General features: G+C 38.8%; 1 protein-coding gene across 2 annotated transcripts in view; it reads right to left on the bottom strand.

Annotated features, from left to right (window-relative positions):
- Positions 1 to 16,808, bottom strand: part of COL9A1 (collagen type IX alpha 1 chain) — a 135,548-nt gene that overhangs the window by 49,326 nt on the left and 69,414 nt on the right. For both annotated transcript variants that reach the window (XM_079779815.1, XM_079779816.1), the window contains exons 12-20: positions 9,082 to 9,135; positions 8,784 to 8,819; positions 6,569 to 6,592; positions 6,171 to 6,224; positions 4,873 to 4,926; positions 4,213 to 4,245; positions 3,433 to 3,489; positions 1,782 to 1,835; positions 1,309 to 1,362 (exon numbers count right to left, since the gene is read on the bottom strand). In XM_079779815.1, the coding sequence (XP_079635941.1) occupies positions 1,309 to 1,362; positions 1,782 to 1,835; positions 3,433 to 3,489; positions 4,213 to 4,245; positions 4,873 to 4,926; positions 6,171 to 6,224; positions 6,569 to 6,592; positions 8,784 to 8,819; positions 9,082 to 9,135 (420 nt within the window). The remainder of the gene's footprint in view (positions 1 to 1,308; positions 1,363 to 1,781; positions 1,836 to 3,432; positions 3,490 to 4,212; positions 4,246 to 4,872; positions 4,927 to 6,170; positions 6,225 to 6,568; positions 6,593 to 8,783; positions 8,820 to 9,081; positions 9,136 to 16,808) is intronic.

Raw genomic sequence — 16,808 nt, 5'->3', positions numbered from 1 at the left:
ATAACTTTTTTAAGTCCCTATAAAATTTTCATCAAGTAAAAAGTAAAGCATAAGTCTCTCACACTATTTATCTCTATTTTCCACCCACAAATAGTGTTTCACAGCAAAGCTAGAGGAAGGCAAGCCTCTGGAACAAACACCCTTGGACTCCTCAGATTTTCTTAAAGTTCTCACGTGGCTTAAAAGTAGAGTCTATTTCTTACAGATTCTCTGACTCATTTCCTTTAGCTTGATTTCCCGTCAGCTCTGGTAAGCACTGATCTGCACGCTCCCCGCACCCTTTATAAAAGCCAGTTGTTCGGGGAGAACAGAGCAAGGGCTTGAAGGGTGGCCCCGTGTTTGTCCTACTTAACTCTTTAGTTTCTGAGAACAGGACCCAGCCTTGGCTAGCTACAATGTTCAGTGAATATCTTGAAATTATTATTCCCATAATTGTTATTACTCACTGTGACCAAAAAGTGGCACACTTCCATTTTCATATATGAAAGTAATGTAAATTCTGATTTAACAAACATTTTTAAATGAAGTATGCTGATAGCCCCAATTTCCTCACTGTGCATATTATTGCAGCAATTTGCCAAAGCACAAGGGATCAACTTTTTATTAAAAGATATGAATACAAGCAATTAAGGATGTTCTAATTAGCCCAGTTGGAGTGTGGCTCAGATGGTTGAGTTCGCCCTGTGCACCAAAAGATTGCCAGTTCCATTCCTGGTTGGGGCACATACCCAGGTTGCAGGTTTGATCCCTGGTCAGGGAGCATAGGGAAGTCAACTGATATCTCTCTCTCCCTCCCTCCCTCCCTCCCTCTTTCCCTCCCTCTCTCCCCCTTCTTCTCTCTAAGCATGTCCTCAGGTGAGGATTGGGGAGGCGGGTGAGGAGAATGTTCTAATTAAAATAATTGCATGCTGGCATAAGATACATTAAATCCAGGTGATATACCTGCTGAATATTCAGGATACACAAAATTTTCTCATTATATCATGTAATAAATAGTGCCATGGAACACAGAAAATATATATCATTCTCTGTGTTCAGTATTTTTTCAAGATTGCCTATCCCTGAAATTTAGTAAATGAACAAATGTAACTATATGTAGAATTTTCCTGTTAAAATGGTGCTTGAATATACAATGGGGATCTTTCCTATTTTGAAAAAAATAATAATCTCCAAAGACTGGCTTGGCAGAAAAATAGAGAATATCATGTTAATGTAATACTATTAATCCAAATGCCAAATAGAAAATATTCCAAATGTCCTGAAAATAATATTCACATGTCCTAGTTAAATTTTTTAAAAATACTTTACTGGAGGTCCTTGAGCTCCGACTTCTCCTGGTTCTCCTTGGTCACCTTCTTCACCCTAAAAAGCAATCGAAAAGCACACCTGCTGTTATTCTAGCAAATGAGCGTAGAAATAGGCTTGGTCTAAATCCGCATATTTTTAATTTATTTGGCATCCTCTGACTTACTCTACTATGCCTTAAAACATTATTTTACATGAGTAATCCATATTAATTATAAAACATTATAGTATACAAATAAAGCCACCCAAATTTCACCTTTCAACTATAAATACCGGTAACTTTTTAGATGCTTTTCTAAATAAAGGGGGGGCAGTAGAAAAAGAGAGGGATGGGGGAGGGAGACAGAGAGACAGAGAAAGAACATGTATGCATACATCTTTCAAGTGTGCATGTGTTGGGGGGGGGGGGTATTACTAGAAAAATAAGATCACACTATGCAAACTTTTCCATAAACTACAACACTCATTTTCCTTACCTTATGACCTTGTCTTCCAGGTTCACCAATTTCTCCTTTAGCCCCTTTATGTCCCTAACAAATGCAAAAATAAATAAACAAACAAATAAAAAGAATACTTGTATTGGGATTGGCACAGAAAGTGGTCAGAAGGCTCATTAAGTGATCTTGCTTCCCTAATTCTGTGTCAATGTGCTGCTAAGAAAAAGATTGTGTGACTACCTTAGATGACCTTAGTAATGCCATATGTATTACATGACTGCTACATATGGTAAGTATTAGTCTTAGTTCATAGAAAAACACTGTTCTAGAATAACAAAAGCTCCATAACCTGGTTCAGCAACATGGTTCATTGACTATAGGCGCCTAGATCCCTCCATCCCAAACTTCCTCTCACAGTTGGGTTGAGAGCATTAGCATTGTCTTTCCCAGTAAGTTACTTTCCAAGGTGACCACTCTGATCCAACTCAACTGGTGTCCTATGCTCTGTGGAAGCTACTCTGAAAACCCTTCTGCCTCTTCCAGACCCATCTCCTTCCTGGAGGTGAAGAAGGGCTGGTATAAGAAGTGGACTTCCACCCAGCCTGTGTAGTTCAGTGGTGGAGCATCGACCTATGAACCAGGAGGTCATAGTTCAATTCCTAGTCAGGGCACAGGCCCAAGTTTCAGGCTTGATCCCAAGTGGGGTTGTGGAGGAGGCAGCCGCTCAATGATTCTAAAAAACATTAAAAAAAAAAAAAGGTGTGGACTTCCCCAGATGCACAACTCTCTGCCTCTTCTAATACACAATTTTAAATGCAAAAGGAAATCTCTAAAAAGCAGTCAGTGAGGGCTGCATAGCATGAGAAAAGATCCCCATCTTTTCTTGTTAGGACAGCTGTTCTACACATGCATGTACTTTGGGCAGTTACATGAGGCAAGTATGAAATGAACATTCCAACACAAGTGTATCAGAACTTTCACTCTCAGAGCCTTTCTTGTCCTGAGAGTGCAGGTCTTTGTAAGTAATAAGACACCAATCCAGGCAACTGTGGGAATCCATCAAAAATAAACTTAGAGAAAACCATAATTGGAAAATCAGTGCCTTGGGGCATTTCAGATCATAGCAGAACTCCATTGGTCTGACATTTTTCAAAATCACTTCAGACTCATAGACCAGAGATAGAAAACCATTTGACCCTAGCATTTGGTTTTGTCTTTTTATTTTTTAATGGAAAATCTGAATTATAATGCAAAGTGAAAGAAAAAATGCTTTTGGAATGTCCCTTTTCTTGCCTATTTTACTGTTTTTCTTTTTCAAACTAAAATAGTTTCAACTACATGATGTGCACAATTCCCCCCACCCTCCATAGAAGGCAGACTTCTTTTAATTTGGTGTCTAAAGTGTCTCAATCAAAGAAATACAATATGAGTATTTCTTCCCTGAAATACTGTATACAAAAGCACTGTATAACCACATATCTGTGTCTCGGTAGGAAGACCTGTCAGGGGCACCAGCAGAAATTTCTATTATGAATAAGGACACAGACTAAGCCACAGAATGAGCAAACAGAGACTTGCCTGACTCATCAAGTGGGGTCTGTGCATCAGAAAGGCCAGTGCTTAAAGGAAAGGCTCTATTTTTTCTATGAATAACACTCTCGAAAATAAAATACTGAAATTATTCTCTTACCCTCATGCCAGGAATGCCTGGATATCCTGAGCGACCTGGTGGACAGGCATTGGGACACTGCCAGAGAGATAGAGACAGGAAATGCATAAACTAGAGTTTCTACTTTGTGGCAAAATGGTATTTTTTTTAGGAATTCCAGCCATAGAACTCCAATGCAATTGTATTCATTGAATAACTTGGAATAACCCTTTCCTTTTTTAATTATTTCATTTTTCATTAGAAAAGTACAGAGAATATAGCAAACCCTTTCCCCCATGTATCCACCATCCAGATATAATAAATGCTAATATTTTGCCATACTTATTTAAGATTTAATTTATTTTTTAAAAATGTATCCAGGTAACCCATTACACCATGACTGGATCTTTTTCCCCTCCCCCTTCCATTAGACTAGCTCTACCCTGAGGGTCACATCCCCTCATCAAATGTGCCAAAATTGCATTTAGTGCAGTTTACCAACATCATTTGCAAATTAGTCTATAAGTAAAACAAGTCTTTGACTTCTGTCTTTTAAAATGGGGGTGATCTGGTGAGGAAAAAAAATGCCTTAGACATAAAATAAAAAGATTATAGAAAAACAAAGATATTTCTATAATGAAAAACAGTTACAGTCTGATGTATACAAGCTACCAGTCCATTAATGCTACTACGGCTTGCTCTGTCATCTGAGTAAAGCACAGAAATACAACATATTCCAGTGAGATAAATTTAAAGAGAATCCATCTGAAGATAGCATGGTCTTTGACTTAAAACTGTTTTGTTCAGAGGAAAACATCTTACCAGCGGGTCTCCATCATGAAAGCCAATCGTTCCCTAAAGTAACAAAACGCTAGAGTTAAGAATATACTTAAATATACTTAAACCTACTAATAATAGAAAGTTCACTGAGCAAAATATATTTGTTCAATAAAAATATAAGGAACAAAGAGCATATAATATTCTAAAACCTTGCCTCATGGGTGTATATCTTTTGGAGAACCCTAAATTGCGTAGATTATTTCTTTCAGGGGATTGAAAGGAGATGAAATGAGAGGAATAGGAAATATGGGGAACTTGGAATCATAAACTTAAAATATGCATTATCTCCTACTTGAGCTTCCATTTTTTAATTGCTTACTGTGTAAATCCTTTGTAAAAACTAGTTCATTTGAAAATGTTCTTTCATATGTCCAAGTTCTGAGCATTTGAGAGTCACAAACATCAAAGGACTTCAAATATAATGAGTAAACCATTCCCTGTGAAAACCACATTTAAAATTATTGTGATTCCTCTACTTTTCTTGTCTAAAAAGAACAGTGTTCTGAATGGGTGCAAAAAGTTGGTAGCTATTTTGGAATTTTAGGACAATGACTAATTAACAGGTACTTCTATTTTTTGGTTCTTAGGTTTCTTTAATCCCGAATCTCAGACACAGAGAAATTTAAGCTGCAGATAACTTACACTGGGTCCTGGGGGTCCAGGGGGGCCAGGTGGTCCTCTTTTCCCAGGGTCACCCTAAGTTATTTGAAAATTGTGACACAGCGGTTACATACATGTCAAAACACAGTGCAGAAAACTGGTGAGGCATGAGAGAATGATATTACTAGGAACACCTACAGAGCTCAGTCATGCATACCTGTCACCAAAATCAATGGGTGGCCCATAACCCAATCAGCTCCACAAAACCAGAAGGGGTTCCAATCGCACCAAAGTAATAAAACAGAGCAGAGGAAGACTTGGGGGGAAAGCAAAGCCAATTCTCTAGAAAATGATCACTTTCTCTATTCTGGAAACACTACATATTTTTCTAGCTGATTTGCAGAGGAACTGGACAGACAATACTACTAGTGCCATCCATCTAATGGCAGCAAAAGAAGGCCTGCACCCAGCCTGAAGATGTGAAATGGAAGGTTAATCTCTGTAGAGCCAGACTCTCCCTGGTGCTGGTCACCCACAACCGTCACTTGCTCTGTCACTGCACTCTCTTGCAATTGAGACAGAAGATCAAATGTGGCTAAATTCAAACAAGCCATTCAGGGAAAATGGATTCCAATTAGTCTTAATATCCAGAGTTTACTCCTGGCATATGTTTTCCTTCATAATCTTCTACTATAAGAAGTCAAAAGCATCTTAGATTTAATTTAACTTTATAATCATTTCATATTCATTCAGTTGTTGAGTAAGTAAACTTGTCAAACAGTAAACAAGAAAGGTATATAATCACACCTTGAGAGTGATTCCCACTCTCAAGGAATTTACATAACATCAATATTTCATTTTTGAAATATGTATTGAATATTAACATCAAGCACTTATGACCAGTAATTTCTTCTATGAAGTTCAGCCCTTTATTGCCTAAAGCTGTTCTGTTCATTTGATTAGACTGTAACAGCCCTAACATAAATACCCGTGGTAATGATTGTAGCCTATTCACTTATCATTTCATGAAAAAACACTGAGCCCCAATCCTGGCTGAGTCTGTAAAACAGAGGTGACACTTCCTGACTTGATCACTAATTCTGAAAGTTGGGAAGAAAAATTTGGCTGAAAACTTGGGGGAAAATTTTAAATCACTGTACAAAAACAAGGTAGCATTGTTATCTTTTGGTCCCCATCAATATTATGAACTGAATGAAATTCATCTGTCATTTTTTTTTTGATGTGCCAGGGAATAATATACAGTTTGGGTAATTTGTCTCCCCTCGTAACATCATCTTTTAAATCAGCAAATGTCTATCCAAAGATGTTGTAGTACTCACAATTGGTCCAACACGGCCAAGCTCTCCAGGGAGACCTGCTCCCCCAGGAGGACCCTGAAGACAACAAATTAGAGGGACAGGGTCATTGGTGCATATTTTAACAATCCAGCACAACTGATATCCAGTATGATAAACAACTGACTTGGAATTATGTGTCTTTGTTGGCTTTGGTCTCTAGTGAAACAGTAAGCCATCTGACCAAATTTTAATTACTGAAGTAGAACAGAAAGTTCTCAAGTTAATGAAATACTTTGTTTAGCATAATAGAGGTGCTGTCATCGTGGGTGGGGCACTATGAACACCAGTAGGTAGGATGTTAGTTGGAGAGTAAGGCTGAGATCTGAGAAGTAGGCCATTTTTATAGACTGTGTAAACATAAATCAAAAGACGATACTCACAGGGGGTCCAGGAATACCACGGCCCTAAGAGATTAAAATGAAAATTACAATGAAATGTGATTTATATTTAGTATAAAGACAGACACAGGCCTAACTCGGTTCAAAAGTACATTATTAACTCTGTCACTAAATAAATATATGATGCTCATTCTGAAGAAAGTGCTGGATGAAGAAACACAAACACGGCTCTGCTTCTAAAGGAGGGGGAGCTTGTGCCAGCTCCTCAAACATCCCTCTAGCGTCTAAGCGAACCAGGAATATTTTTTTCCAAACTTCTTTTTAAAGAAAATCAAAGTAAAGAAGTCCCCCATGCTTGCCCTCAAGAGGACTTACCATCACTCACAAAGAGACACATCACAACCTGACAGTTTAAAGAGCTTTGCATTTGTCGTGTTTTGTAAGAAACCTACATTAAGAGCAACATAGTGTAATGTTTTGTAATTTATAACGTGACGTTTGGATGTTCGCCCAGACAAATATTCAGCACGGGGAGGCAAGGGAGGAAAAGGGGTCCAAACACACACTCCTTGACAGGCAGGACTCTATTCCCAGACACCAAATCCAGTAGATATTAAAAGTAAAATGGTGCCACTCCTGAAATGACCTATGATGGGATCCTAATTTAATAGGCTGAATTTGATTTTAAAGCTAGCATTCCATCCCCCTCTCCTTTACACTTTATCTCTCTTTAGCAACACCAAACTGTGTATAATTAGGGGGTTGAAACCACATCATATTCATCCTCCAAGCCTCAATTTCTAGCACAAGGCTTAGAATATAATAAACCCTAACTATATGCTCATTAAACTTTATTAATAAACTGAACATCAGCTGCCTAAAATCCCTTACTTTCTCTCTTTGCTTTCCAGGTTCACCTTTTCTCTCTTGGGGTTCCTCATAACTCTTTTCTCGCCTACGCGGGCTTGAGTCACTTTTATTCACAGCTATCTCTGTCTGATACCATATTCATGTTAACTTTTCATCCTAGACTTTCTTTTCTAAAAAAATCCATATATGAAGCATCCAATGGTATCAATATATACCCTCTGATAGTGGTTCTATTATTTCTAATTATTTAGGCAGCCAAAATAAGAAATAATTTCACACAAGCAGTATGTTTAATGATAAGTGGGACTTTTTCAAGGCATTCTTTGAAAAATTGCTCCTATTTGAAAATTTTAATATGTGGATCAATTTGGGGTAATGTGTTATGCTTTAAAATACCAAAGTAATCAATAAGTTATCTCATTATCAGAGACCTAGGTGATTGATAAATTTCACTAAATTTTTTAAAGGCATCACCAAAAGATGTTGAGCTCTTAGTTGAAAAATATGGGAGGAAGACCAGTGAGCTATTCACTTCTGAAAACAGGCTTTACTGGAAAAGTTGACACTTGCTGAAATATGGCTAAGAAAACAGTGCAAATAAAAAACCAGGAGGAAAAATATAGATAAATGACAAAAACAAAAGAGGAATGAAGAGCAAAATATAAAGGAAAAGCAGCCAGAGAACTTATTCCTCTTATAAGTAGAAATAATACAAATCTGCCAAATTGTGCAATGTAGGAAAAGACTAGACAGGGAATCAGACAGGTGCGAATATCTGATGGCTGGTATTTCATTCTATATAATAAAAGCGTAATATGCAAATTGACTAAACAGCCGAACAGCAGAATAACCATCCAGACGACCATCCAGGACCACGCTATGACACCCACTGGGGCCAGGCCAGCCAAGGTGGGTGCAATGTGATTGGTCGGGGGCCCAGCCATTGCCCCATGATCGCCCCACAGAGGAGGCGGGCTGCCCTCTGCGAGGGAAGCCCAGGTCCCGGGTGCTGGCAGCCAGAGGGAAGGAAGGCCTACTCTTGCACAAATTTCGTGCATCGGGCCTCTGGTAAGAGATAAAAACCAGTTATGAAGAAAGTAGTGTGATGTCATGGGCTACACACTGAATACTTCAATTTGCTGATGTTAAGCAAGAAACGTTTCCTATCAATGAGGGAAATACCACCTGCAAACAAACTTATGTATTTTACTGTACATTCACATTTCTCTAAGGTGTTTCTACTCATATTCAGAATACTTACCATGCCAGGTAAGTCATAACTTTTTTTGTAATATCTATTATGTAGAAAACTGCATTTAAAATTTCCACAGTGGCAAATTTTTACCTAAAGATAGATTTGCAATTCTATTGCTTTACATGCACTTACTGGAAATCCACGTGATCCTGGCACACCAGGTTCTCCCTAAAAATAAAAATAGCTTCATTGTACTTAGCTTTTTGTAGTATAAATATGTAAATATACAAACTGTATTAATATTAAAATCATTAAAACACTCCACCTGGGTGTTTTTTATTTAATTTAATTCAGCTAAAACACAATTTTAGTTGAACCGTGTATTTCAGCTGCTTCACAACTTATCTGTTAGTTGATTGCAGTCATTACAATAAAATTATACTTCAGCATTTAATTAACACCAACAAGCAATACCAGATGGCTAACTTACTTTTTGTCCTCGTTGTCCCACAGAGCCAGGAGATCCATCAGGTCCTGTTAATCCCTAACAAAGCAAGATGATATTAGAACTGTTATAGCATCCTTCGTCAAACCATTAAGCTGATAATTTCATTTTGTTTATTAATTATGTACAGAATGGTTACCTATGTATAATGCAAATATTCATAAAAATATCTTTCTATATTCTTACTCAAAGGTAATGTTTAACATACCATCTGTTAGTTACTTCGTATTGATAAATGTTATTACATTTCTAACTTCCTGCTAACCACATTGTTTATCACAGAGTTCAATAACTTAATGTTTTTTCCATTGCTTTGAAAAAATGCAACATAGTAACTACAGTATTCTAATAGCTAAATCTGATGGAACAACAGGTCTTGGCTGTGTGACTTAACTATATTTTAATACCTCCTTTACTTCATTTATAAAATAAAAGCACTATGTGTCTCTATAACTCTAATAATGTCTTGAGAATTAATAAAATGTTTCTTCAATAGGAATTTAAAATAATCAATATCCTTATTGCCTTACAGCCACCTAAGTAAAGCCCTCTAGCCATCTTCTAGCAATAACTGCTTATTTAAGAACATCAACTTTTAAAGTTGAAACATCTGAGAGCATTAATGTTTCTATATTATCTTCCTTAATAAAAATAGCTACACTGTAATTAAGTATATATTTTCATTTGTGCAACTATGTTTATAAAATTTAAGCCACTTACTATAAAACACTTTATAACTCTCATATTTAAAACTAAAGCAGTTATTAAAGCATGTCTCCAAAGCATGCTCATTTTTTTCCAGTACTTATTTTATTGTCATTCTCAACATAAAATAGATACTAAAGCAAGATAACACTATGTGTTATTTGAATTTCCATATTTGGTGAAGATACATTTTTATATTTTTAATTTTTTATTTACTCTTTGACTCTTTTAGATGTCATTTATAATGTAATCTGGAAATTACACCTTGCTAAAGATAACTTTATGTATGTGTATCTATATATATGCACAGATTTGTACATATACATATATGCATGATTGCATAAATATCTTATAAAACCTATCTATTATTAAGATTTTGAAAAAGATTCAAGTGATATTAATTGAGGGAAGGATTCCTTGAAATTATAAAAACCCTACTTAAAAATGGATCATCAAAATCCATTTTTAATCTGTCATAGTCTACATAATTATCAATAAAATGCTTTCATGTAATTTATAGAGAAAATTTGTTCACTGGTCACCATTTTTACATTTCTCTACATTAATTAATTTCCCTCATAACTCCATAGAGTGGATAAAAGGAAGTAGAAGAAACTGAGTTGAAAATGTTAATTACTGGAAGTGTGCCAATGAAAAAAATTATTAAACCCACACAAAAGAACTTTTGATAGGCTGTCTCTTATTTTCAATTGCCCTAGTCTAATTACAACACTCTAATTTGGGAACAAGCCCCAGCATCTTAGTTGCTGAGCACCTATGGAAATGGAACATTGGCTTCTGTACTTCAGCAAACAAAACATACATCCAGGAACCCTCTCTGGAAGCATATATGGCACATAGATTTTCTAAACCTCGGGGCATGTTTAACTAATGGAACCTCTAATTCCCACTTGATGTATATGTCATCCAAGACCAATCCTGGTCAATTTTCACACACACGGCCCACTAACCATCTCCAATCTGTGACTTGAATAACTGATAAGATTAGAAGACAGTGGCTTCTATTTATGGTAGAATTCCAGCTGCACAAGAATAGAGCAGAACCAAGTAAAGGGTTGGAAAAACCTGGAGGTTGCTTCCAGGTCTCTCCTTACTTAGTATCCTCCACAGGACATGACAAAGATGTCTATCCCGAGGAAGTTCTCTGAATTAAATTGAAAATATATTCTGGTATCAGATGTTACAGTGTACTCTGTTATGAAATAGCCATGTAGAAAGGCTTAAAACTCCTTGAGCTGTAATTGACATTTTTAGAAATGTAAAAAGAAGCACTCCATGAGGACAAGGGCTGCGTGTCCCTTCGATCCTAGAGCATTGCCTCGAGCATCTAATACATACCCAATACCTGACTATGGAATAAAATTAACTTAGGTCAGCCTGGTAGGTGAAAGGATATGACACCTGTCCCTTAAACATCATCTTTATTTTTTGTTGAAATCCCAGCTCTGCCGTTTATTAGCTGTGCAACCATTCACAAGTTACTTAACTACATAGTGCCTCAGTTTCCTAATCTGTAAAATAGATGTGATAATAATAATATCTACCTCATGTGGCAATGTTGAAGATTAAATGGGATATAACACACCAAGTGCTTACACCAGTGCCTGGCAGAGCGGGCTCTGAATAAATGTTAGCTACTCTTACTGTCATCATTGTTGTAGCATCAGCCCTGTTCTAGATGCTGGGAAGGGCTCACATGCATCATTAAGACATGTTTCCTGTTCTCTGGGAAAGGGTTCTGCAAACAAATACAGATACTGACCACAGGCACTGTACTTCACAGACCTCTCACATTTCTTTGAAGCCTTACTAGTTCTACTTATACTGACTTCTCAGAATAATTTCTTAATAACTCACTGTGCTAAACATATACCATCTCCCAGGGATAATAGTTGTATACATTCAGGGTATGTTCTAACCTCTTTCCTGTAGAAAAGGGCATGGTTTAACTATAATTCCTATCATTAATTCTAATTATTATTCTCCCTATCTTAGATATATAAGAATAAATAAAATACTGTTTTACAGAGCTCGCTGAGCATGTCACAGCAAATAGTGCCTATAAGAATGTCTCTAGCAAAATTAATAATGGCTAGAGGCCCAGTGCACAGATCTGTGCACATTGAAAGGAAGTTAATTAGAAGGTAGCCAGCGGGGCAGGACTGGGCAAGAGAGGCCAGACACGCTCTGGAGCCAACCTCCCACAGTCCCTCCCTGGCTGGCTACACCTGGGGTGGCGCGGGGCTTGAAGGGCATCTGCGGAGTGAGCGGGGTCCCTCCAGCAGGTGGGGTCCCTGGGCCTGGCCTGTGGGGATCGGGCCGAAACCAGCTCTCCGACATCCCCTGAGGGGTCCCAGAGTGTGAGAGGGCACTCTGCAAAGTTGCTGTCGCTTGGCAGTTCCTGAGTTAAGTGTCTGCCCCCTGATGGTCAGTGCGCATCATACCTACCGGCCAGTCAGCCGTTCGCTTAGCCTTTTCCTCTCTAATAAAATGGTAATATGCAAATCAACCATCACTCTGCTACATAAGCCACACCCACCAGCCAAGCCACGCCCACCAACCAATCAGGGCGAGTATGCAAATTAACCCCAATCCAAGATGGCCACAGCCACAGTGAGCAAGGTTTCCCAGGTAACAGAGGAAGCCAAGCTTTCCATAGCCGTTGCAGGCTTAAGCCTCCACTCAAGCTACAAAGTTTCAATTATAGAAGGTAAACAAATCCAAACAAATGGCGGCAGAATGGAGCTTGAGAGAGCAGGCCACGGTTGCCGGTGGCAACAGGGGAAGCAAAGCTTTCCCCACACCCTGGCCGGGCTCACCCGCTTAAGGCAACAAAGTTTCTATTGTAGAAGGTGAATTAACTGCCACAGAAATGGCTGCCAGAGCCCCAGGCTTGGCTTCGCTCCAGGCTACAAAGTTTCAATTGTAGAAGGAAAATAAATTCCAAATACCAGGGCCTCCCCTTGGGTTGCCAGGGGGCGTGGCCGGCCTGCAAACCACCACAGGCCCCTCGCTCAGGCCGCCCCACACCCCGAGGAACCCCCACCCTTATCTGTGACCCCCTTCAGGTTAAACCAGCTGGCCCCCACCTGTGCACCAGGCCTCTATCCTATCTCATAAAAGAGTAATATACAGATTGATCATCACTGCAACACACAATATAGCTGCCCCCATGTGGACACAAGATGGCCACCACAAGATGGCCAGCAGGATAGGGCAGTTGGGAGGCACCCGGCCTGCAAGGGAGGGCAGTTGAGAGGGACCAGGCCTGCAAGGGAGGGCAGTTGAGAGGGACCAGGCTTGCAATGGAGAGCAGTTGGAGGTGATCAACCCTGCAGGAGAGGGCAGTTAGGGGTGACCAGGCTGGCAGAGGAGGGAAGTTGGGGGCAAACAGGCTGGCAGGGGAGCAGTTAAGCATCAACCAGGCTGGCAGCAGAGTGGTTAGGGGGTGATCAGGCTGGCAGGCAGAAGCGGTTAGGGGCAATCAGGAAGGCAGGCAGGCAAGCAGTTGGGAGCCAGCAGTCCTGGATTGTGAGAGGGATGTCCGACTGCCCGTTTAGGCCCGATCCCACCAGGATCGGGCCTAAACGGGCAGTCGGACATCCCTCCAGCAGTCCCAGATTGGAGAGGGTACAGGCTGGGCTGAGGGACAACCCCCTGCCGTGCACGAATTTCGTGCACCAGGCTTCTAGTATATATATATATAGAAGATAGATAATAACATAGTTGTCCTTTGGGTGCAAGCTTATAACCAAGCTCCGACTTCTCTGATTTTACATGTCTATAAGGGCAAAGAACTTAAAGTCACAGCAGGAAGGAAAAGATTTTATACATAAACCTAGCCAGTTTGGCTCAGTGGAGAAAGTATCAGCCCACGGACTGAAGGGTCCCAGGTTCGATTCTGGTCAGAGGCATGTGCCCGGGTTATAGGCTCAATCCCGGGGGTGGGGGGGGGGGGGGGAGGTGTGCATGAGGCAGACAATCAATGATTCTCTCTCATCATTGATGTTTCTATCTCTCTCTCCTTCTCCCTTCCTCTCTGAAATCAATAAAAATATATATGTTTAAAAGATTAGATATATATTTCTCCCACATTTACACACACATACATGCACACACACACACACACACACACATACACACACACACACAATTTTAATTTGCAATAATGCAATAATTCTTACTTATTAAAGAAATAAAAGAGAGCAATTTTACCAGTGGCAGAAAGAATTGCTTTTATATCAGTGTTTATAAAGATAAAGTTCTATATAGGATGATAGTGAAGATGACTATGTTCTGAACTTCCATGCTGCTGCTTGGCAGGGAGCACAAGGCATACCCGCCCTCAATCTAATTTCCTCCAGCATTCCAATGACTCAGATCTGGAGACTCCAGGCATAACAGCTGTCATGACTTTTTATCTTTTCTGTCAAAAATCCACTTAATTTAGGATAATTACCTCTAAACCATGTTCCTTTCAAATTCTTCCAAACATCATCTGGTAATGTTAACATGTGGTAATGTTAACTAAATGCAAAAAAAAATACAGCTTTGCAATGATCCAAACAGCAGAAGGCAGAGATTGGAGGTTTACGGTCCTACAACTACACTCAGGTTCACCTATCATGAAAACATTATTGAAGCTTTCCTACTTCCCTATGTCCAGGGACAAACAAACAGCAAACTCTGATCTAGTTATTGATATTTCTTTATTCTCAATGTCTATCCTGAATTTAGAGTAAAAGGCCTGTTTAAAATGTCAAATGAGACAAAGGGTGGAGTAAGAAAACTTTTTGGCTAAGAATCTTATAAGTCTTACTAGAGGCCCGATGCATGAAGATTCCTGCAAGAATGGGCCTTCAATCCCCTGGCTGCCGGCACCGCCTTCACTCCAGCTGAAGCCACCTTTTTGCTCCAGCCTGGAGTCACCTTCCCACCTTCCCACACTGCCCAGAGGCCCAGACCGCCCCCAGCCGCTTGGTGCCTGCGAATGCAAATTAACCCGTCATTTTTTATTGTGTTAATTTGCATACTCACTCCTGATTCGCTGGTGGGTGTCGCAAAGGTACAGTCAATTTGCATCTTACTCTTATTAGTGTAGATGTGGCTCCATTTCAAAAAGTGGTAAATAAGAACCATAGAAATATTTATAAATAATTATAAAATATCAATTATAAATTATTTTTATTATCCACTGAATTATCCATATCATTTTTCATTAGTAATTCAAATTCTAAAAATTCACTGTTATTCTTTTTCTCTCTATTTTCTCTGATTAACCATCTATTTAAGAACCTCATTTATATCTGAATAAAGCAAAACTATCTAGAAAGAAAGTAAGTCTAAAAATCAAGAAATCTGGTTTCTTTCTTAGCCACTAAAGAACTCTAGGTCCCTGAGGAACCTAGTCTCCTCATAATTATTCAGTTTCCTTATCTGTGGAGAATAATATTAGCCAAACCTGCTTTCCAGATTGTTGTAAGGTTAAAGGAAATAATGTTTGTGAGGGTGCTTGAGAAAAATGCAAATTAGTATAGTTAATATTTTGCTTAGTTCTAGGAAATGCCTCAAATACTGGCACATAGATGGATTTCTTACTTTTTTCCTCCTTCCTTTCTCTTTTTCTCTTGCTTTCCTTCTCAATCCCAGGAGACTGACTCAATGCCCTCATCAGACTCTCCCTGAGGGCCTTCCAGGATCAAAGTAAGGCACTAACTCTTACATTTTTAAACTTTGGAAATCTGGTTTGTTCTGTACTATAGTACTGCAATTACAGACACAGAAAAATTGTTATTGTTATTTACATTTACTTCTGAAGATTTTGAAGCATTTCCATTTGTTTATCCAAAATGTCTATTTATGTAGGGAAATTATAAAGCAAAACTAGGTATCATCTTTCTGACCTTATGGTAAAAAATAAAGAATTTGTTGAGCATGCTACATAAGACCATAAAACTAAGGCACATAGAAGTCTAGCCCTCTGTCTGATATTATTGCAACTCAATAGCAAGACAAGACTTCAGGTGCTTCAACTACCACAAAAATTAATAATGATAATACTAACAGAAATAATAATAATAATTCAATCATAAAATTTCTTTTCACACAAAACGAAAGTCAAATCAAAGTTTCAAAAAAAATGCAGAAATAAATCCAACCTATATTGGGCTACTAGTTTTTTAGTGGTCTCATATTTATTAGACTTTTTTGTTATGAGACTGTTTCAAGTCATTCAGAGTGTTTGTATATTATACAAATGTTAATTTGATATTCAGTTTGTATTCTCCAAATATCCTTGGAGGCCTCACACACAATCACTTTGCATACATACATAGAAAGTTCAAACTAGAGGCTTTGAAATGTAAAACAAAGTCTATCTCCTAAAGCATAAATACCATAAACAAATGTCCTCATTATGATAATCTGGATAAGGAAAGCACATCTTACTAGCTGTTGGAATCTTGCTATTTTGCTTTTCTCAAAATGAAGGATTTGTCCTAAACTCGAATCAAACATTCCTGGAGATTACAATCATCGGTTTTCAGGTGCTTTCTGTGAGTCAGAAAAGTCTTTAGTTTTGGGAAACGACATAAAGTGGTAACTTGAAGGATAACTTGGAGGCACCCCTGTCTGTGCTCTGAGAAGAGATGCCATATCCTTCTCCACTCGGTGTCTCAACCACCAAGTCCAGGACTGGCCTGTACTGGGAACTCGGTCAGTATGAGCTGAGCGCCTAAAGACGGGAGAAGCTGAGAGTCCTGAAGTAATCTTTCTCTGAGGAAATATTATTCAGGGTTAGGGTCAGTATCTGAATTTCCTGCAGATGGGGGAAGGGAGTATGGAGATGAGTATATTGGGCAACGGTTGCTGGTTCCTCTTCACGCGACCCTCGCCAGCTTATTTTTATCTAAGAAACCCCCGTGGAAAGAGAGAAAACTAGTTTTAAATTTCCTGTTCCATGTGTGCTGGCCATTGTCCTGCCCCTG

Source organism: Cnephaeus nilssonii, assembly GCF_951640355.1.
Source record: "Cnephaeus nilssonii genome assembly, chromosome: 9".
Taxonomy (NCBI): domain Eukaryota; kingdom Metazoa; phylum Chordata; class Mammalia; order Chiroptera; family Vespertilionidae; genus Cnephaeus; species Cnephaeus nilssonii.
This window is presented reverse-complemented; position numbering and strand designations above follow the sequence as displayed.